At 42.9% G+C, this 22,302-nt stretch overlaps 3 protein-coding genes across 4 annotated transcripts; all 3 read right to left on the bottom strand.

The window, feature by feature from the left end:
* Positions 1-185: 185 nt before the first annotated feature.
* Positions 186-7,090, bottom strand: LOC112239476 (zinc finger protein 200-like). The gene is made up of 4 exons (XM_042317026.1): positions 6,493-7,090; positions 5,975-6,132; positions 5,025-5,094; positions 186-1,482 (listed from the first exon to the last, which is right to left on the bottom strand). The coding sequence occupies exons 1-4, from the start codon at positions 6,716-6,718 to the stop codon at positions 1,088-1,090; spliced, it is 849 nt and encodes a 282-aa protein (XP_042172960.1). The 5' UTR covers positions 6,719-7,090; the 3' UTR covers positions 186-1,087.
* Positions 7,091-11,891: 4,801 nt separating this feature from the next.
* On the bottom strand, positions 11,892-15,250 carry LOC112239475 (zinc finger protein 135-like). Its single transcript, XM_042317029.1, has 4 exons — positions 14,899-15,250; positions 13,744-13,913; positions 13,318-13,390; positions 11,892-13,185 (listed from the first exon to the last, which is right to left on the bottom strand). The coding sequence occupies exons 1-4, from the start codon at positions 15,119-15,121 to the stop codon at positions 12,248-12,250; spliced, it is 1,404 nt and encodes a 467-aa protein (XP_042172963.1). The 5' UTR covers positions 15,122-15,250; the 3' UTR covers positions 11,892-12,247.
* A 40-nt stretch (positions 15,251-15,290) lies between these two features.
* On the bottom strand, positions 15,291-21,026 carry LOC112239474 (zinc finger protein 135). 2 transcript variants are annotated; one of them, XM_042317027.1, is made up of 4 exons: positions 20,723-21,026; positions 20,198-20,355; positions 18,216-18,303; positions 15,291-18,104 (listed from the first exon to the last, which is right to left on the bottom strand). In XM_042317027.1, the coding sequence occupies exons 1-4, from the start codon at positions 20,946-20,948 to the stop codon at positions 16,324-16,326; spliced, it is 2,253 nt and encodes a 750-aa protein (XP_042172961.1). In that variant the 5' UTR covers positions 20,949-21,026; the 3' UTR covers positions 15,291-16,323. The 2 variants fall into 2 exon arrangements, with proteins under 2 accessions (XP_042172961.1, XP_042172962.1); XM_042317028.1 differs by having other exon boundaries at positions 18,216-18,288; positions 20,723-21,025.
* Between the last annotated feature and the right edge of the window lie 1,276 nt (positions 21,027-22,302).

Genomic DNA, 22,302 nt, shown 5'->3' with positions numbered 1-22,302 from the left:
AGTTTATCGACCCAATTGATTTAGGATGCTGTTCTACTCGGATTCCGCCTCCCTCTATAGGAGAACTCACCATGTCACAGAAGTAAACACATTCAGTTCCAGGTGGAGAAAGTTGCTCTGTATTTACAAATCAGTAATCGCTCACTCATTCCATAGTTGCCCTGTTTATAAAATGGAAACGTAAGTCTGGATATGTTTTTATTCAAATACGACAAGCTACTTAACAATGATGAAGCCTAAATCATGCTTTTCAAACAAAAGGAAAAATCCAATTTTGCCAAAGCCAAAAATATGAGGGAAAAAATGAGACATTTAAACCATAAATTCTTACACTTAAAAATGTTCATTCAATTACAGCCATTTTATTTGGGTCATGTTCAGTGAAGAGCATAAATGGTAGCTGACATTCTCAGACAGAACGCACGTTAGACATAATCACCACGATCATTGTTCAACTCAGGTTGTGGGACCTGAACTTACCAACCAAAGGCCTTCAGGTCGCTGTCCATACAAGATCAGAACATGGCTGCTCCACCTTTAGAGGGTGCTTTTCAAGCTGGTACTGACTTTTAAAGTCCCGGTTGCACTCTGAGCAGCTAAAGGGCAGGTCTACCTTGTGTCTGAGCTGATGTTTGGTGAAAGGTGATTTGAGCCTAAATACCTTGCCACAGACGTCGCAGGTATAGTGTTTCCTTTGTATTTTTCTATGTATAAACATGTGAGAGCGCATGCTATTTTGAGCCGCCCAAGTTGTTCCACATATTTCACAAGTGTATTGTATCGGTTCATTCCTTATGGGTGCCTCAGAACTCTCAGCTGACTCAAACTGACTCTGTTGGTCCTCAATGTCCTTGGACTCAGGTTCTGGTTCGACCATTAGAGAGTGTTTTTCCAGCTGGTGTTGTTTGAGATGGTACTGCCTTTCAAAGTCCTTGTTGCACTCGGAGCAGCTGTAGGGCCGGTCTCCCTTGCAAACAATGCACTCGTGCATGTCGCGCTCCTGGCGCTCCTTGAACGTCTTGCCACAGTCCGCGCACCAGTAGTCTTCTCCAACGTGTATGCGCTCATGGTAGTCACGTATTTTAGACTATAAAAACATCTTTCCGCACACAAAGCAACTGTAGGTTTTCACACTGTGTTTGAGTAGCTTGTGCTTTGTCAAGCCATTCTGATGCTTGAATTTGTCACCACAAATATCACAACTAGAAGTCCCTTTGTGTGTTATCAAGTGACTTGTCATTCTGCCTTTCTTGGTCCCAGTCTTTCCACATATTTTACCGGTGTATCTTATGTTATATTTCTTCCTCTTTGTAGGTGCTGCAGCATCCACAATTAACACCAGCAACAGACTCTGTTCTTTCTTAAAGTCGTCGAGTCCAAGTTCTTTGGATCCCCTAGAGGCTTGACTTCTCTCTTCCTCATCACTTTTTCCTATGATATTCTGGTTGGCCTTGTGAGTCTCTGGCATCCACCCGCTGTAACCTGGAAAGGCAGTCACCAACAATACATTTTACAGGTTTGCTTCACAGTGACTCGTCATATTGTCCATTAGAAGCTAAGAGCATACAGTGCCTTCAGGAAGTATTCATACCCCTTGACTTATTCCACATTTCGTTGCCGAATTCAAAATGGATGAAATATTTGTTCTCACCCATCTACACAATACGCCATAATGACAAAGTGAAAATGTTTTTATACATTTTTGCACATTTATTGAAAATGAAATAACTTTCACACCCTTTGCTATGAAACTCAAAATTGAGCTCAGGTGCATCCTGTTTCCATTGATCATCCTTGATGTTTCTACAACTTGATTGGAGTCAACCTGTGGTAAATTCAATTGCTTGGACAAGATTTGGAAAGGCATACATACACCTGTCTATATAAAAGGTCCCATAGATGACAGTGCATGTAAGAGCAAAAACCAAGCCATGAGGTCAAAGGAATTGTCCGTAGAGCTCAGAGACAGGATTGTGTTGAGGCACAGATCTGGAGAAGGGTACCAAAACATTTCTGCAGCAATGAAGGTCCCCAAGAACACATGGCTTCCATCATTCTTAAATGTATGATGTTTGGAACCACCAAGAGTCTTCCTAGAGCTGGCTGCCAGGCCAAACTGAGCAATCAGGGGAGAAGGGCCTTGGTCAGGGAGGTGAACAAGAACCCGATGATCACTCGGACAGAGCTCCAAAGTTCCTTTGTGGAGATGGGATAACCTTCCAGAAGGACAACCATCTCTGCAGCACTCCACCAATCAGGCCTTAATGGTACTGTGGACAGACGGAAGCCATTTCTCATTAAAAAGGCACATGACAGCCCACTTGGAGTTTGCCAAAAGCCAGAAACAATTTTCTCTGGTCTGATGAAACCAAGATTGAACTCTTTGGGGTCACGTCTGGAGGGAACCTGGCACCATCCCTACGGCAAAGCATGGTAGTGGCAGCATCATGCTGTGGGTATGTTTTTCAGCGACAGGGAGACTAGTCAGTATTGTGGGAAAGTTGAACGGAGCAAAGTACAGAGAAATTCATGATGAAAACCTGCTCGAGACCTCAGCGAAAGTTCACCTTCCGGTAGGACAACGACCTAAAGCACACAGCCAAGACAACGTTGAGTGGCTTCGGGACAAGTCTCTGAATGTCCTTGAGTGGCCCAGCCAGAACCCAATCGAAAATCTCCTGAAAATAGCTGTGCAGCAATGCTCCACATCCAACCTGACAGAGCTTGAGGATCTGCAGAGGAGAATGGGAGAAACTCCAAATACAGGCTTGCCAAGCTTGTAGCGTCATAGTCAATAAGACTCGAGTCTGTAATCTTTGCCAAAGGTGCGTCAACAAAGTACTGAGTATAGGGTCTGAATACTTATGTAAATGTGATCTGTTTTTTGTTTAATACATTTGCTACACAAAAATAAAACCTGTTTTTGCATTCCCATTATGGGGTGTTGTGTAGATTGACGAGGGGGAAAAAACAACTTAATCCATTTTAGAATAAGGCTGCAAGGTAACAAAATGTGGATAAATTCAAGGGGTCTGAATACTTCTGAATGCACTGTGTCATTGGTTGTGGGTTGGGGAACTTCGTCAGTATGGCCACTGCCCTTTAAATACTGTACGCCACACTAATTGCTTCAAGCTCACCACACCCACCGAAACGGGAACAAACAAACCCCAAAAGTCTGTTCAATAATAAAAATGTAAAAAATGGGGGGGGCACACACTGAACGCACCTCCGTCTATATAAAGTTACCACAATGGAAAGTGCACGTGTCAGAGCATAAACTATTCCATTATGTCCAAGGTACTGTATGTAGATCTGAAAGAATTATATCTGGGTAAGGTTAGAAAACTATTTCCAGTGTTGGAAACAGTCAAGAGCACATTGGTCTCCATCATTGGGCAATGGACAAAATACGTAACTACCCAGACTCTGCCAAGAACTGGTTGTCCAACCAAACTGAGCAACCGGGCAAGAAGAACCTTGGTCAGGGAGGTGACCAATAACCATCAACATAAATACAGAGTTCCTTGGCTGAGATGGGAGAACCTGCTAGAACAGTCTCTATAGCACTTCACCAATCTGGGCTTTATTTAAGAGTGGCCAGACGGAAGCCACTTCTTAGAAAAAGGCAAATGACATCACGGCTGGAGTTTACAAAAAGGCATGTGAAAGAGAGCATAAGGAAAAAGATTATTTGGTCCGATGAGACCAACATTTTACTCTTTGGGCTGAATGCAAAGAGCTATGTCTGGAGAAAACCAGGCACAGCTCATCACCTGTCTAACACCATCCCTACCATGAAGCATGGTAGTGGCAGCATCATACTATGGGGACACTTTTCAGCGGCAGGGACTGAGAGACTAGTAAGGACAGAGGGAACAATGAATGGAGTCAAATACAGACAAATCCTTGATAGGAACCTGCTTCAGAGTGCAAATGACCTTAGACTGGTGTGAATATTTACGATCCAACAGAACAAACCCAAGTATACAGCCAATGTAAGTCATTGAGTGGCCCAGCTAAAGGCCAGACCAGAATCCCATTGAAAATCTGTGGAAAGACTTGAAGATTTCTGTTCACCGCCGCTCCCCATCTAATTTAACAGAGATTGAAAAAAATCTACAATGAAAAAAAGAGAAAATACCCAAATCCAGATGGGAACGTCTGTCAGCTCTGCACAAGATAACACAAAGCGGTAATTTCCGCCAAAGGTGCTCCTTGAAAGTACTGACTTAGGGTCTGGTCGGCCAGGTAGGTAGGGCCGGCAGGTCAGGTACATTATGTATACAAAAAATATGTGGACACCCCTTCAAATTAGCAGATTCTGCAATTTCAGCCACACCTGTTGCTGACAGGTGTAAAAACTATTAATTTCTTTTACATTTAAAAAAATAAAACTAGCACACAGCCATGCAATCTCCATATTTGCAGTAAAATGGCCTTACTGAAGAGCTCAGTGACTTTCAACATGGCCCAGTCATAGGATGCCACCTTACCATCAAGTCAGTTCGTAAAAATGTTTTTTCCTGCAAGAACTGCCCCAGTCAACGGTAAGTCCTGCTATTGTGAAGTGGAAACGTCCTCGGAGCAACAATGCCACAAAGTGGTAGACCACACAAGTTCACAGAATGGGACCGCTGAAGTGCGTAGCGCACAACAATCGCCTGTCCTTGGTTGCAACACTCATGAGTTCCAAACTGCCTCTGGAAGCAACGTCAGCACAGAAACTGTTTGTCGGGAGATTCGTGAAATTGGTTTCCGTGGTCGAGCAGCCACACACAGGCCTAAGATCACCATGCGCAATGCCAAGCGGTGGCGGGAGTTGCTCAAAATTGGAAACATTTCTTAAAACATGTTTTTAACTTTGTCATTATTGGGTGAGAATTTTTGTATTTTTTATTTAATCCATTTTGAATTCAGGGTGTAACAAAACGTGGAATAAGTCAAGAGGTTTGAATAGTTTCTGAAGGCACTGTAACTCATGCTGCAGAGCTTGAACATGTAATACAATAGCTTCAACTGACCTTGAGACTCCATGACATCATCCGTTTCCTCCTGTTTAATGACCAGCGGTGCTGAACATGTCTCCACTCCCTTCCAAAAGACAACCAATGGTGTTATTAACTCTTATCAGCCTTTAAGAGAGTAGATCATACAGCAACAGTTAGACAAGCATCTTGTTGCAGGGGTTTCCATTACAAAACATAATGCAGCAGGGGAATGACACCAAAATCATGGAATATATTTAATACAAACAAATATATTTAGAAGGGCATATTTTATGCTTAAATGAGAATCTTTGAAAACAGCCCTTAAAAAGATTTATCTGTAGCCTAGATGGTATTTTGAGTTTTTCTATATATTTTTTAGCCCTTTTCAGTGATATCCAATTGGTAGTTAGTCTTGTCCCATCGCTGCAAGTCCTGTATGGGCTCAGGAGAGTCTAAGGTCGAGAGCCATGCATCTTGTGAAACACGACCCTGCCAAGCCACACTGCTTCTTGACACACTGCTCGCTTAACCCGGAAGCCAGACACACCAATGTGTCGGAGGAAACACCGCCCAACTTGCGACCGTGTCGGCGTGCCTGCACCCGGCCCGCCACAGGAGTCGCTAGAGCACAATGGGACAAGGACATCCCGGTAACCAAACCCTCCCCTAACCCAGATGACGCTGGGCCAATTGTGCGCCGCCTCATGGGTATCCCAGTTGCAGCCGACCGGGATCGATCCCGGATCTGTAGTGACGCCTCTAGCACTGCGATGCAGTGCCTTACACCGCCGCGCCACTCGGAAAGCCCTATTGAATTTATCTAAGGGTCATTCAAAGCCTTAATATACTATTTACAGTTAAAGTCCTGCTACACATTTTTTGCTGGGCATGAGCTTGCATGGTTTTCAATTAAATATGTCTGGGCCTCGTCTCTGTGAGACATATCTACCCTTACAAAAATCGCCAGCCAAAGCTCCACTCACCCTGTCTGTCATCTGACCAAAAATCTGCAATGGCTGTTCTTCCTCTGGTACCAGTGACGGTGAACCTTCGTCTTCAACAGTAAGGTGACCTTCTAGCCAAAGACCATTGGCCTCTTGTTCATTGAGGATTTGCTCCACGACTGGGAAGTTTCTGAAACCTGATGAGGGGGGTAAACATACAAATGGAGTTTTTCTGAAAATGTTGGTCATACAGGGATAATAAGGCTCAGATTTCACAAAAACATGTAGTAGAAATATGCCATCACTCGTCATGATTGCATATATTTAGAATAGTATTTGCAAAGCACCTTTTCACTACTGAGGGAGTAGGGTGCCCCCTACAGACTATAGCCATAAGGTCCAGCAGGGAGCACTAATATTCAGTCAGTAATAACAGCGCCTTCCGGGGCTGCACATTCAGGCGACTGTTAGCTAGCCTGCTAGTGTATTATTTGTCTCCTAGCTTCCTACAGACAAATAGTCAACAGGCATAACTATCTGTAAATATTTCATCTCACAGTCTTCTTGAACGCTCTCCATACTGTTCGCAGGCTTTTTTTTCCCCTTGCTATTCTCCATCGCCTGCAATTTTGTCCTCGAACTTCGGTTTTGTTCTTGCAACATTTCCACTCGAAGAGCAGCATACGTTTCTTCCATAAATTGACAAATGTCTTGCACGGCTGTTGCTGTCAAGGTTTCCATAATGAAGGCAACACGAGAACGAAAGGCATGTTCGAAAGACATAGTTACACAAATACAAAAGTTGATGAGCGTGGTTCAACACCTGACAGTGGAAGGAAATTATCTACTGGCGGAATGGTTGAAGAATTGTTAGCCGTTTCCAGGGATATCGATTCTCCTTCTTTGTGTGGTTTTTCGGCACACTTAGACGCTTTGTTGCGTATTGCTGCCTTTCACAGCTCGGAGTATAAATTGCAATAAATACCAGAGGAAGAGGCGAAGCGAGACGTTTTACTCAGCCCGAAATCTGTTTACGAAAGTGGGGAATTTTTGTATGGAGGAAATAATTGTCGAATTTGTTCAACGAAGCATTTTATATCACATCCTATATCTGAATGAATTAAATATTCTTATTAAATACTTTTTTCTTTACATAGTTGAATGTGCTGACAACAAATTCACACAAAATGTGTCAATGGAAATCAAATTTATCAACCCATGGAGGTCTGGATTAAAGTGGAAAACCACACTACAGGCTGATCCAACTTTGATGTAATGTCCTTAAAACAAGTCGAAATGAGGCTCAGTAGTGTGTGTGGCCTCCACGTGCCTGTATGACCTCCCTACAACGCCTGGGCATGCTCCTGATAAGGTGGCGGATGGTCTCCTGAGGGATCTTCTTCCAGACCTGGACTAAAGCATCCGCCAACTCCTGGACAGTCTGTGGTGCAATGTGGCGTTGGTGGATGGAGCGAGACATGATGTCCCAGATGTGCTCAATTGGATTCAGGTCTGGAGAACGGGCGGGCCTGTCCATAGCATCAATGCCTTCCTCTTGCAGGAACTGCTGACACACTCCGGCAACATAAGGTACATAAGGTCTTGCATTAGGAGGAACCCAGGGCCAACGGCACCAGCATATGGTCTCACAAGGGGTCTGAGGATCTCATCTCGGTACCTAATGGCAGTCAGGCTACCTCTGGCGAGCACATGGAGGGCTGTGCGGCCACCCAAAGAAATGCCACCCCACACCATGACTGACCCACTGCCAAACCGGTCATGCTGGAGGATGTTGCAGGCAGCAGAACGTTCTCCACGGCGTCTCCAGACTGTCACGTCTGTCACATGTGCTCAGTGTGAACCTGCTTTCATCTGTGAAGAGCACAGGGCGCCAGTGGCGAATTTGCCAATCTTGGTGTTCCCTAGCAAATTCCAAACGTCCTGCACGGTGTTGGGCTGTAAGTACAACTGTGTAAGCTGTGGACGTTGGGCCCTCATACCACCCTCATGGAGTCTGTTTCTGACCGTTTGAGCAGACATATGCACATTTGTGGCCTGCTGGAGGTAATTTTGCAGGGCTCTGGCAGTGCTCCTCCTGCTCCTCCTTGCACAAAGGCAGAGGTAGCGGTCCTGCTGCTGGGTTGTTGCCCTCCTACGGCCTCCTCCACGTCTCCTGATGTACTGGCCTGTCTCCTGGTAGCGCCTCCATGCTCTGGACACTACGCTGACAGACACAGCAAACCTTCTTGCCACATCTCGCATTGATGTGCCATCCTGGATGAGCTGCACTACCTGAGCCACTTGTGTGGGTTGCAGACTCTGTCTCATGCTACCACTAGAGTGAAAGCACCACCAGCATTCAAAAGTGACCAAAACATCAGCCAGGAAGTATAGGAACTGAGAAGTGGTCTGTGGTCCCCACCTGCAGAACCACTCCTTTATTGGGGGTGTCTTGCTAATTGCCTATAATTTCCACCTGTTGCCTATTCCATTTGCACAACAGCATGTGAAATTTATTGTCAATCAGTGTTGCTTCCTAAGTGGACAGTTTGATTTCACAGAAGTGTGATTGACTTGGAGTTACATTGTGTTGTTTAAGTGTTCCCTTTATTTTTTTGAGCAGTGTATAATAGATGACCCCAATGATTCTAACTAGAAGAACCGGTTCAGTCTGTGGGTATTTGTCTGTCCTGATGAAACATTGCTACATTAAACCTCTTGGGGCGTCTAAACTGCATGCCAAGTAGTCTCCTTAACTTACACATGTAGGTATTATGTCGGTATTAGCCAGATATCTACTGGGTAAACTACACTTCAATGAACCTGTGGTAGTGCATTTACCTGGGAGTCTGCGGTGGGTACGGGGAGAGGCAGGTCGGTGATGAGGCCGTAGACAGGGGCAGCAGTCACTTGAATATCTTGTCAATATAATAGACAATCTTTATCTGCCTCCTTAAAATGTACCTGCTGTTATCAATATTTGTGTTGTAAAATAATAAAATGTAAATATCACTAACTGATTTTTATTCCTCTCCAAATGTTTTTTAAAAAAGTTGACAAGGAAAGCTGTTACTGGAACAACTGATAAGTCAGAAGAAAGATATATCAATTCCATCACTGATTTACACTGAACAAAAATATACACCAAACATGCAACAATTTCAAAGATTTTTACTGAGTTACAGTTCATAGGGAAAATCAGTCAATGGAAATAAACATATTAGGCCCTAATCTATGGATTTCACATAACTGGGCAGGGGCACAGCCATGGGTGGGCTTGGGATGGCATAAAACTACACCCTTGGTAGCCAGGCCCAGCCAACAATAATGAGTTGTTCACCTTAAATAGGCATTATTATTGCAGACAGAAATACTCCTCAGCACCCCCTCAGACGATCCCGGATGTGGAGGTCCTGGGGTGACGTGGTTTGCGGTTGAGGCAGGTTGAACGTACTGCCAAATTCTCTGAAATTATGGTGGAGGCGACTTATGGTAGAGAACTGAACATTGAATGCCAGTTGCACATTCCCTCAACTTTAGACAACATATGTGGCACTGTGTTGTGTGACCTTTTATTGTCCCCAGCACAAGAGTCACCTGTGTAATGATAACACTGTTTAATATATACTGATGAGTCAACAGGGTCAATAGAAGATAGGCTCTGAGGGTCAGGTCTTGACACGTTCCTGAATAACATAGCAACACCTGAGGGAATGGCATCTAAAACAATTGCAAAATCTTTAGGTGTTACAGGGACCTTGTAAAGTGATAAGAATTCTTTATAACTGAGTAAAAGACCCTCTGCATTTACCAGTTGGCTCACCAATAGGATATTATTTCGGAACCAATATTCTAAAAACAGAAAGGTATTTTTATACAATAAATCCCGATTATTCCATATATAACATCTGTGTGGAGAAAAATTATGTTTATAAATTAAGGACCATGACAAGAACCTGCCGATGAAAAGCATATGTCTTGCAAGGCTTTTTCTATCAACGTTTCTAAAATAGTGGCAACACGAACGAAAAGCGAGTTCGACAGACATGGCTAATTGACTTGGTAAATGTTAGCTAGTGTGCTAGAATGAAATGACCGTGGAGACAAATATGTTATAAATTAAAACGAAACCCTTCTGTCTGTGGTGGAACCTTTGAATTGCTGGTGGCCGTTTGGTTCCGGACAGCTGACGAGGTTGCCCCAGTGATATACCGTAAACACTTATCTGCCTCCTTAATTTCACCAACTTTGAATATTTGTGTCATACATGCAAAATAATATAATTAAACGACAGGTTGAAAAAAATCTTTATTCCTCTCAGAAGGCAACATATTGGGTTGACAAACCTTTAAAAAAAATACTGTTACTGAAACCCCTGATGAGTCAAGAAAAATCTAATTTCCTTCCTTTTGATCAACTGTTCTTCCACAACCTTTGCTGTCCAGATAAAAAAAAAGAAGTTTATATACATGAAAAGGGAAAATCCATTGTTGCTAAAGCAATACAATATTCAAAACAACACACAATTTCAGGTAACACAATACATCCTAAAATCAATTAAGACCAGTGTTATACAGGTGGTTGGTGGCACCTTAATTGTGGAAGATGGGCTTGTGGTAATGGCTGGAGTGGAATAGTAGCAAATTACATTCTATTATGAGCCATCCTCCCCTCAGACTCCTCTGGATGGTTTGTCGGACTTCTGGTTTGTTTGCAAAGCTGATGGTTGTGGCTAGATGGATAAGCTAAACCTAACTATCCCTTTTCCTAACCTTAACCTCATTCTCCTAACCTGCTACATTAGTCTTTCTAACCTGCTAATTAATTAGATCCTCCATTACAGCAACACTGGCAGCTTCAGAGCAAAGTGAAATCACATAAGGCACAGAGTTATTGAATTGGTGCAATTTCACACAAAATGGCGGGTGCCTGATTACAGGCTATGTGCATTTATGGCAGATTGAGACATGACATGTAAAAGATATAATACTTCCCAAATGAAAATGTGTAACTGTTACGGAGGTTTATATCTTGTAAAACAGGGGGATTTGTTTTGAATTTCATGCTCGTTTTATTATTGAAGTGGAACATGAATTGCATCATTCAAGTCACAAGTGTGTTCTAAATTGATGGGTTTATCGATCCCTTTGCCTGGCTACCCAAACGCCATGCCAACAAAAAAGTGTATTCTCTAATGAGTTTGAATTTGAGGCCTTGCAGATTATTTCTAGAACGCAAACAACTGATCTGATTGGTCCAAGAAACCAATTGGTGAGAATCTCCCCTTTCCACCATGGAGTCATATTAGTTTGTAGCCAAAATAGTTTGGACGGGGTGGGGTCAGAGTAAATGTAGACCACCATCGTGTTCGGTACAGTCTCATCTTTCCCCAGGCCAAACCTTTTGTACGCTACAGCCGTTTTCCTGATAAACCAATTTTCGGGATGTCTCATGGTCTGACCTACACTGCTGTAGCTCGGCCACCTTCCACTGCAGATGTGGAAGGTCGCCGGATGCGATGTATTGAGACAGTCCATGGGGGAGAAAAAATAAAACTGGACTGACCAATGTAGAGATTTTCAAATACATGCAACTTAAATTTAATATCACGACATTTATATTTGAAATCTTTTTGGACATCAGAACATCTTGAGGGAGTCCTATTGGAGTCAAAGAAGGATATTCATATGATAGGTAAGCTATTCAAAACTTTGCAGAGAGCCTATCCAACTGACAAACTCTTAGAAAAAAAATATTAACTATTGGAACCAAGAACTGAGTGCCACAGTATGTCATAATACCCAGCGGTCAAACAGAAATGAATCCAATCTTTTTTCCCATTGGGGATTTTAGAAACACTTAAAATAAGGGCTGTGTTTTGTTTAGGCTTACCCTGTGACGTTTTGATAGGTGTAAATCTCTCTAGGACAAGGTGGTGTATCAATATATTCACCCCCCCTAAATGAAACGCTAATTAGTTGCTAATGTGTATCATAAACTACAAATACCATGATGATCTGGAATGCCAAATCAAGGCAAGGGTAAGAATCTCTAGATAAACTATGTAATGTTAGCTAAATGTAGTAATGAATAATATTTAAAATTGACAATCCATACCTTCTGGGAATGCTATAAAATCCAAAGGTTACAGGCAGAGTTAGAAAGTGTGCTGTCAGAAGTATTACAACATAAATAAATGTTGAACAATGGAGAGAGACAAAATGGTGGAGTTTGAGGCAGGGGCTGAGGGGGGTGTGAGCAATTAGGTCTGGGCATGGTCATTATTTTTTTTCAACCATACAAAACAATGTATCATGTCTGGGATGTGGCTGGTCCACCATTAAGAGGGTGTTTTTCGAGCTGGTGTCTTTTGAGAAGGTACTGTCTTTCAAAGTCCTCATTGCACTCGGAGCATCTGAAGGGCCGGTCTCCCTTGTAAACAATGCACTCGTGCGTATCGCGACCCTGGCGTTCTTTGAACGTCTTGCCACATCCTGAGCACCAGTAGTCTTCTCCAATGTGTTTACGTTCATGAGTGTCCCGCGATTTAGGATATACAAACATCATTCCACACACACAGCAACTGCAGGGTTTTTCGCTTTTCTCCTCAACTCTATTTTCTGGGTCGACAGTCTGCTCCACCATTAGAGAGTGTTTTTCCAGCTGGTGTCTTTTGAGATGGTACTGCCTTTGAAAAGCTTCACTGCACTCGGAACAGCTGAAGGGACGTTCTCCTTTGTAATCAATGCACTCGTGCGCGTCACGATCCCCGCGCTCCCTGAACATCTCACCACAGTTTGAGCACCAATAGTTTTTTCCAGCGTGACCACGCTCATGCCTGTCGCGAGATGTGGCCTGCCGGAAGGTTTTTTCACACACAGAGCAACTGTAGGTTTTCACTGTGTGTTTGGATCGCTGGTGTCTGTTCAAATAATTCTGAAACTTGAATTTCTCACCACAGATATCACAGCTAAAGGGCAGCCCTGTGTGTGTTATCATGTGACTTGTCATTCTGCGTTTTCTTCTCTCGGTCTTTCCACATATTTCACAGCTGTACCTTTTATTACATTTCTTCTTCGTGGGTGCCGGAGCATCCTCAGCTGACACCAGCAATGGAATCTGTTCTCTCTTGAAGTCATCGAGTCCAAGTTCTCTGGATCCCCCAGAGGCTTGACTTCTCTCTTCCTCATCACTTTCTCCTGTAATATTCTGGTTGGCCTTGTGAGTGTCTTGAATATCCTTGCCATAACCTGAAAAGGAAGTCACCAACAAAACATTTCACAGGGATATTTCTCAGTGACAAATACAGAAGCTAAGAATAACTCATGCTGCAGAGTTGTGATTTTTGTATTAAACATATTAAAATAATAGCGTCAATTGACCTTGAGACTCCATGTCGTCATCATCCATTTCCTCCTGTTTTATGACAGGTGGTGCAGGCCATGTCTCCACCCCCTTCCAAAAGACAACCAATGATGTTATTAAACTGATCATACAGCAACAATTACACCAACACTAGCATTTTTTTAAATGACAAAAACAGGGGGAATGACACAAATTATGGAATATATTTTACACAAATGTTTTCAGAAGGGCATTTATGTTTAAGGAGCCCTAAACGTATTATCATCTGTAGCCTAGACAGTATAGAGCTTGCCTAGGTGTCATTCAAAGCCTTACTTGCAATTACAGGCCTGCTACACAGGACTTGAAACTTTGCATGGTTTTCAATGACATCTGGCTGGGAGTAGTCAGTGCAGCTCTGAGACATATCTAAAATCGACAGCCAAACCACAAGCTAAACTCACCATGTCTGTCATCTGACCAAAAGCCTGTGATGGCTGTTCTTCCTCTGGTACCAGTGACAGTGGACCTTCGTCTTCAACAGTAAGGTGACCTTCTAGCCAAAGACCATTGGCCTCTTGTTCATTGAGGATTTGCTCCACGACTGGGAAGTCTCTCAAACCTGTTGGGGAAGCTAACATACAAATACAGATTTTTTTTTTTTAATTGTTCAACACAAAACTGAGATATCGAGGCTCCGATTTCCCAAACATATTGGACACATGCAATCATTACTCATGGCAGGATGGCGTAACTATGTTTTTCTGAGAACTAGGTTGCATTTGCTATAGCTACGTTTTACTAAAGAGGTGATAACATAGTAATCCGCCTACAGACTGTTACCAAGGTTACTCCATGGACATAAGTCAGAAATAAGTTGCTGTAAAAAAAGAAGCAATTCTTTACAAGCCAGAATTGTGAATACAATGCCATTTTAACATACTTTACCGGTTGTCCGATAGTCCTTTTAGCGGTGGAAAGTGTTAACCCGACTTTCTGCTGCACCAGTAGGTTCTGTTGCTTGTATTTTCTCCTGACGCATTTCACGTGATGCACAATGTGTAAACAATAGCCGAACATGGTCAACCAAAGCGCATTCCTTCTTAATCAACTGGGTGCGTTTGTGAAATTTACCAGGTGATTGCGTGGGACAATGTTTGGTCGGTGCTTCGGTTAAACTCGGCCATTGTTGACATATTGTGCAAGTGGCGTGCGAATTGGGTTTGCATTGAAAATACGAACCAGAAAGACAAATACAGACCAGCGTAGTGTCTCAGATTTACCTCCAACATAAGGACAAAAATCTGCAGGCAACTTGTAAAATAAAGTTTATTCAACAATCTGACTTGTGATTGGGACTGTTAACAAAAAGTGAGCCTAACGATACATGTTAGAGACGAGTCTCCCGGAATCGTTGAGGCTAGTTAACGTTACTGTCCAGACTTGGAGGTTGAGCGTCCCCCAGACATGCGACTATTAGATCTCCTCTTCGACCGGGAGATGTGTAACGTTAGTTACTGTAGGCTTCAAGTGAGTAAGTGACATGGCTAGCTAATTGTAGCCAAGCTTCCTACAGACACAGCCTATACGCATAACCAACGTAGCTAGCTTTGACTCACCTGGTTTTTGAATGATCTCCATGCAGTTCGCTGGCTTCTCCTTCTCGATGTTATTTGCAATCGACTGTAACTTTATCGAACTTTGATTTTGTTCTTGCAACATTTCCACTCGAAGAGCAGCATACGTTTCTCCCATAAGTTGACAGATGTCTTGCACGGCTTTTTCTGTCAAAGCTTCCATAATGGAGGCAACACGAGAACCAAAAGCGAGTTCGAACGACATGGCTACAAAACTCACTAACCACGCTTAGTTTGCAGTGTTAAGTTACTGTTGGAGTGTTTGAATTGCTGATAGACGTTTGCTTCCGGACAACTGACGAGGTTGCACCGGTGATATACCATAAACACTCGTTTATCTGCCTCCTCGATTTGCAAAATAAAACCAAACGATACAGGTTTTTACACATTTTTATTCCTCTCAATAAACAAGAACATATCGAGTTGACAAACCTTTAAAAAATAAATGCTGTTACTGAAACCAGAGTCACAAATATTTCTCAATTCCATTTTGATTAACAACTCTAATACAACCCTTTCTGTCAAGACGTTTTTAGGCCATAGATTGTTGTAATGTTTGAGTCACTCATATCGCATTAACACACTGATTTGGCTAAATGTATAGAATAAGAAAAATGAGCTTTAAACCTGCAAAATTCTCCCCGCCATCAAGGGAAGTGTGAACAGAGAAATATACTTAGAAAATAGAAGTGGGGCACAGGATGTTCCACAATGTTGGAAGGGAGGGGAGGGGAGGGGGTTGGGTTTGGGAACCCCTGACATAGCTGATGGTTGTGGCTAGACGGAGTAGACCTACAGCTCCATCTATTTGTTGACAACTGTAGCATTTTAGTTAAGCCTAACTCTAACCCTTTTCTTAACCTACTATGTTAATTATCCTAACCGGCTGCGTTAGTTCTCCTAACCTGCTATGTAAACAAACCATAAGTCCAGACAAATCATCAGTATACCCACGAGTGTGTCCCGAAGTAGACAGTTTATTGATCCCCTCGCCTCTCTTTGGAAGTCACCCTCGGGAGTTGACAACAACACGTGACAACGGAGAGCCCTCCGAGTGAGTTGGTAGGGGTGAGGGGGTGGTTTGGGAATCACAGTCTATTCACGTTAAATGCTGCAATCGGAAACGTAATTTGAAACGTGAAGCACGCTGTAACAGTCCAGATCGAATCTAGGCCCAACATGAGCATTAAAGATGGCTGAAAAACATTATCCAGGTGCCTGAAGTTAGTTGTGCAGTAAAGGCGGAGATGCGATATCCTGCCTGTGTGGGGTTGAATCCCAGTCCCATCACTGTTCTACACACTATTTCCAACGCTATCTGTCACCCCTTCATTCAAATCCATGTCTATCCTTTTTGTACTGAACAAAACAACTTCATTCAGTTGAAGCCATTTCACTTGTGTCAACTTAACCCGAGTTTGTTACTGGAACTTTTCCACCTAACGTACTCATATCGGCCTTAGGGTCATTGTCATTTGAAGGCTGTGCTCCATGTACTACCGTTGCAGTATCATGTCCGGGACGTGTCTGGTCCACCATTAGAGGGTGTTTTTCCAGCCGGTGTCTTTTGAGATGGTACTGCCTTTCAAAGTCCTCATTGCACTCTGAGCATCTGAAGGGTCGGTCTCGCTTGTAAACAGTGCACTTGTGCTCATCGCGATCCCCTCGCTCCTTGAACGTCTTGTCACATCCTGAGCACCAGAAGTCTTCTCCAATGTGTTTGCATTCATGGTTGTCACGCATTTTAGGAAATACAAACCTCATTCCACACATAGAGCAACTGTATGGTTCTATTTTCTCCTCAACACTCTTGTGTTTTCCTTGATGTTTGGCTAAACAGGTGTGGCGCTTAAAATTCTCACCACAGACATCACAACTAAAGGGCTTCTTTGTGTGTATTAACTTGTGTCTGTTAATGTTGCCTTTATTCATAATAATCATACCACATATGTCACAGGTGAAACGCGTGGGTGCCTCAGTCTCAGAACTCTCCGCTAACTCAAACAACTGACTCTGTTGGTCCTCAATGTCCTTGGACTCAGGTTCTGGGTCGACTGTCTGGTCCACCATTAGAGGGTGTTTTTCCAGCTGGTGTTGTTTGAGATGGTACTGCCTTTCAAAGTCCTCATTGCACTCGGAGCATCTGACGGGCTGGTCTTCTTTGTAAACAATGCACTCGTGCTCCTGACGCTCCTTGAACTTCTTGCCACAGTCTGAACAACAATAGTCTTCTCCAATATGTTTGCGCTCATGGTTGTTGCGCATTTTAGAATACACAAACATCATTCCGCACACAGTGCAACTGTAGGGTTTTTCTACTTTCTCAACTTTCGCGTGTTTGCCCTGATGTCGGGTGAATTGGGCTTTGCGCTTAAAATTCTCACCACAGATATCGCAACTAAAGGGCTTCTTTGTGTGTGTTAACATGTGTCTGTTGATGTTGCCTTTATTCATAATAGTCATTCCACATATGTCACAGGTGAAATGTGTGGGTGCCTCAGAACTCTCAGATTCAAACTGACTCTGTTGGTCCTCAATGTCCTTGGACTCAGGTTCTGGTTCGACAGTCTGCTCCACCATTAGAGAGTGTTTTTCCAGCTGGTGTTTTTTGAGATGGTACTGCCTTTCAAAGTCCTTGTTGCACTCGGAGCAGCTGAAGGGCCGGTCTCCCTTGTAAACAATACACTCATGTGTGTCGCGTTCCTGGCGCTCCTTGAATGTCTCGCCACAGTCTGAGCACCAATAGTTTTTTCCAGTGTGACCACGCTCATGTGTGTCGCGAGATGTGACCTGCATGAACGTTTTTCCGCACACAGAGCAACTGTAGATGATCCCTGTGTAGTGATTGAAGCGCTTGTGTCTGGTCAATAATTTCTGACACTGGAATTTCTCGCCACAGATATCGCAGTTAAAGGGCAACCCTGTGTGCTTTCGCATGTGACTCGTCATTCTGGCTTTCTTGTTCTCAGTCTTTCCACATATTTCACAGGTGTACCTTTTATCATATTTCTTCTTTATGGGTGGAGCAGCATCCTCAGCTGACACCAGCAACGGACTCGGTTCCGTCTTGAAGTCGTCAAGTCCAAGTTCTTTGGATCCCCCAGATGATTGACTTCTCTCTTGCTCGTCACTTTCTCCTGTGATATTCTGATTGGCCCAGTGTGTCACTGGAATCCACTTGTCGTACGCTGAAGAAGTCAACAACAACACACAGTGACTATAATTGTTACAAGTTAGTGTAGTTGAGCTAGTCTGTGCTTTTGTATTGAACATAGATTAGAGTAAAAGATGAAACTGACCTTGAGACTCCATGTCGTCGTCATCCATTTCCTCCTGTTTGATGACCGGTGGTGCAGGCCATGTCTCCACCCCCTTCCAAAAGACAGCCTTTAATTAAACTAGTAATCATAAATAAAATGATAACACTAACATCTTGGTCATTTTCATAAATTAAAAAAATATCTATAGAAAACATTACAGGGGGAATAACACCAAAATAATGGAATATGTTGAACACATCATGGAATGCACTGAGTGTACAAGACATTAAGAACACCTTCCTATATTGAGTTGTACCCCCTTTTGCCCTCAGAACAGCCTGATTTGTTGGGTAATGGACTCTAGATTGTGTGGAAAGCGTTCCACGGGGATGCTGGCCCATGTTGACTTCAATGCTTCCAATGTGTCAAGTTGGCTGGATGTCCTTTGGGTGGTAGACCATTCTTGACACACACGGGAAACTGAAAAACCCAGCAGTGTTGCAGTTCTTGACACATACCGGTGCGCCCAGCACCTACTACCATACCCCGTTCAAAAGCACTTAAATCTTTTGTCTTGCCCATTCACCCTCTGAATGACACACATACACAATCCATGTCTCAAGGCTTAAAAATACTTCTTTAATCTGCATTCTCCTCCTATATCTATATCTCGTGCCAAATCCGGTCTGTGGCACATTGGGTTGTCAAGTCATTTTGGCACACTTCCATACAGCCCGCGATGTGCTGCACTACAAGTCACAGCAAGCACTGCCAACATGCTGCACGCCAAACGGCAGTGCTTTGCCACACACACAGCCCTCATCCCAGACCCACAAACCAGCCAGTGCCTTGTCATATCATCACTAATGGCACTGACTGAATCATCTACCAGACCTTACATTTAAAACGTCTTGTAAGCTAAATGTTCATGCCAAGTTTGGGTTCCAATGGGTCATTGCGGCAGCCTACAGAAAATGTCATCCGAGTTGTCAAAATGTCAAATGATTTGCACAGTTATAAATTACTAAAGGAAAATAGTTCATACAAGCAAGTATAAATGACTCAAAGTCAAGTAACTACGAATCCTACAGTATATAACATATCCCACCTTGCGCTGCAACACTGCCTGGCTGGGGGCTGTGCGCACAATGAAAGTAAGGCATTCAAGTTGGTCTAATTTACTTTAAACTAAAGTCTGCTTAAGTGAGACATTGTTTCTTGGATATTTAAAAATTTTTCCACAAGGTAGGTTATTTTTTTTTCAATGTTTGCATTTCAACTTCCTAGGGAAAAGACAGCTGCTACTAGTCAGACTCACTCACAGGCACAAACATGACTCAAGTAGCATTATCATGGTAACCTCCCACCCTTAAAGGGCAAGGTGAAAACATTTGTCTCATCTATGATATTTTGGTTAAAAGATTCAGGTCGTATGAAATGAAATGAAAACAATACACCACTTTACTTCTTACTAGTAATACATTTGTTTCAAACATTACAAAGCATGCTCATCCATTTTCTTGGTTTTTGTTGGTGTAATTTTAAAGATAATATTTTGGCTGGTAAATAAAATCTGAGTGGCTGGTAGATATTTAAATCTACCTTACAGTGGCTGGTGGACCAAAAAGTTCATTTTAGGCCCTGTTGACATCCCATCATGTTTAGGGAATGTATAAATATGCCCAGTTGCCCATTAGTTAGGCTACCATGGCTAGAAGAACTCTCAGACACCTTGAAAGAGGGGTCTAAAAGGAGGGGGGTTAAAGTGTGTCTCTGTGTGGTTCTGGAGCAGCACCCGAGACAGCATTTTCCACCACTATCAACAAATACATCAAATTATGTAATTTCTCATGGATAAATGTTGCATCCCTCCAGTAGAGTTCCAGACACTTGTAGAATCTATTCCAAGGCGCATTGGAGGCGTTCTGGTGGCCCAACACCCTATTAACACAATATTTTCACGTATTTTATTTTGGCAGTTACCTGCCTCTACCTTTACAAAATCAGCAAACTCAACTCACCATGTCTGTTGTCTGACTAAGAGGCTGTGCTGGCTCTTCTCCTTCTGGCACCAGTGAGGGTGGACCTTCGTCTTCCACAGTAGGATCACCTTCTAGCCAAAGACCATTGGCCTCTTGTTCATTGAGGATTTGCTCGACAACTGGGAAGTCTCTCAAACCTGGCGGGGAAACGAACACAAATAAAGCTTGAGATTCTGAAAATGTTGGTTATACGAGACTGAAACTTCAAAAACATGTAGTGGAAATATGCAATCACCACCCATGATGGTAGATATTTATCGGATAAATATATTGTATTTGTAAAGCACCTTCACTAAAGCTAAAGACATTACATTAGGAGCACAGCAATAGGCCTACTGTAGCGCTGAAGGATCAGGCGACGTCATGAATAATAGCGCTCTCGGACTTTCATAAATAGGCGACTGCTAGCTAACTAGACGACATAGCTAGCTATTGTATATCTATCCCCACTTCCTATAGACAATTAGCATATAGGTATAACTATCGTAAAATATTTAATCTCACTGAGTTTATGAATGCGCTCCATGCAGTTCGCTGGATTCTCCACCCCTGTCCCATTCTCCATCGCCTGCAATTTTGTCCTCGAACTTTGATTTTGTTCATGCACCATTTCCACTCGAAGAGCAGCATAGGTTTCTCCCATAAGTTGACAGATGTCTTGCAAGGCTGTTGCTGTCAAAGTTTCCATAATGGAGGCAACACGACTACGAAAGGCGAGTTCGAAAGACATGGCTACAGGAGTTTACAGGAGTGAACTAGGAAATTAACTACTTGCGGAACAATTGAGTTGGTGTTAGCAGTTTCGTTCCGGACAGCTGACGAGGTTACCACCGCCACAAAGTAATAATTGGTTATATCGTAAAGAATTTTAAAAACAAAATTTGCTTTTTGGTCTTTATTTAAGGTTAGCAGTGTAGGTAATATTAGGATTAAAATACAACTTTAGAATAAATTGTAGAAATAGGCGGGATGTATGACTTTGCAGCTGTGGTAACTAGTGACGACCTTCATCGGCCTCCATTTTCCCGCAATATTTGTGTTGTATACAAAATAAGAAAAAAAACGGATTTACATCAGAAGAATCTCAATTCCATAATTTATAATGAAAAATATAAACGTAGCATGTAGTGTTTCATGAGCTGAAAAAGATCCCAGAAAGTGTCCAGCTTTTCCAAAGAGCTTATTCCTCTAAAACTGTGCACACATTTGTTTTACATTCCTGTTTGTGAGCATTTCCCCTTTGTCAAGAAAATCCATCCACTTGACAGGTGTGGTATATCAAAAAAAGTAGATTAAACAGCGTGGTTATTACACAGGTGCATTTTGTGCTGAGGACAATAAAAGGCCACTAAAATGTTTTGTTCCAACACAATGCCGCAATGTCTCAAGTTGAGAGAGTGTGCAATTGGCAGGCTGACTGTAGGAATGTCCACCAGAGCTGTTGTCAGATACTTTAATTTTAATAATAATAATTCAATAATTATAATTTTAATAATTTTCTCTACCATAAGCTGCCTGCCACGTTATTTTAGAGAATTTGGCAGTACATCCAACAAGCCTCACAACCACAGACCATGTGTAAGCACACCAGCCCAGGACCTCCACATCTAGTTTCTTCACCAGATTGTCTGTGACCAGTCACCCGGACAGCTGATGAAACTATGGGTTTGCACAACTAAAGAGTTTCTGCACAAACTGTCAGAGACCGTCTCAGGGAAACTCATCATCCTCACCAGGGTCTTAACCTGACTGCAATTCTGCGAGGAAACCGACTTCAGTGGGCAAATGCTCAACTTCGATGGCCACTAGCAGGCTGTAGATATGTACTCTTCACAGATGAATCCCGGTTTCAACTGAACCAGGCAGATTGCGTGTATTGCGTCATGTGGGCAAGTGGTTCGTTGATGTCAATGTTGATAAGAGTGGCGGTGAGGGTTATGTTATGGGCAGGCATAAACTACAGACAACAGACACAATTGCATTTTATCGATGGCAATTTGAATGCGGAGGTCCCGTGACGAGATTCTGAGGCCCATTGTCATGCCATTAATCCGCCGCCATCATCTCATGTTTCAGCATAATGC

This window comes from Oncorhynchus tshawytscha, unplaced genomic scaffold (genome assembly GCF_018296145.1).
Source record: "Oncorhynchus tshawytscha isolate Ot180627B unplaced genomic scaffold, Otsh_v2.0 Un_contig_210_pilon_pilon, whole genome shotgun sequence".
Lineage (NCBI taxonomy): Eukaryota > Metazoa > Chordata > Actinopteri > Salmoniformes > Salmonidae > Oncorhynchus > Oncorhynchus tshawytscha.
This window is presented reverse-complemented; position numbering and strand designations above follow the sequence as displayed.

What these genes read in the sequence shown, in the direction of transcription:
- LOC112239475 (XM_042317029.1), bottom strand. Translation starts at nt 15,121, where the DNA reads ATGTCGTTCGAACTCGCTTTTGGTTCTCGTGTTGCCTCCATTATGGAA. An exon ending in GGAGATCATTCAAAAACCAG is followed by an intron (nt 13,914 to 14,898) that starts GTGAGTCAAAGC and finishes TTTGTATGTTAG; the next exon opens with CTTCCCCAACAGGTTTGAGA. An exon ending in TGACGACATGGAGTCTCAAG is followed by an intron (nt 13,186 to 13,317) that starts GTCAATTGACGC and finishes CTTCCTTTTCAG; the next exon opens with GTTATGGCAAGGATATTCAA.
- LOC112239474 (XM_042317027.1), bottom strand. Translation starts at nt 20,948, where the DNA reads ATGTCTTTCGAACTCGCCTTTCGTAGTCGTGTTGCCTCCATTATGGAA. An exon ending in GGAGCGCATTCATAAACTCA is followed by an intron (nt 20,356 to 20,722) that starts GTGAGATTAAAT and finishes TTTCCCCGCCAG; the next exon opens with GTTTGAGAGACTTCCCAGTT. An exon ending in CGACGACATGGAGTCTCAAG is followed by an intron (nt 18,105 to 18,215) that starts GTCAGTTTCATC and finishes TGACTTCTTCAG; the next exon opens with CGTACGACAAGTGGATTCCA.
- LOC112239476 (XM_042317026.1), bottom strand. Translation starts at nt 6,718, where the DNA reads ATGTCTTTCGAACATGCCTTTCGTTCTCGTGTTGCCTTCATTATGGAA. An exon ending in TTGGTCAGATGACAGACAGG is followed by an intron (nt 5,095 to 5,974) that starts GTGAGTGGAGCT and finishes GTCTTTTGGAAG; the next exon opens with GGAGTGGAGACATGTTCAGC. An exon ending in TGATGTCATGGAGTCTCAAG is followed by an intron (nt 1,483 to 5,024) that starts GTCAGTTGAAGC and finishes CTGCCTTTCCAG; the next exon opens with GTTACAGCGGGTGGATGCCA.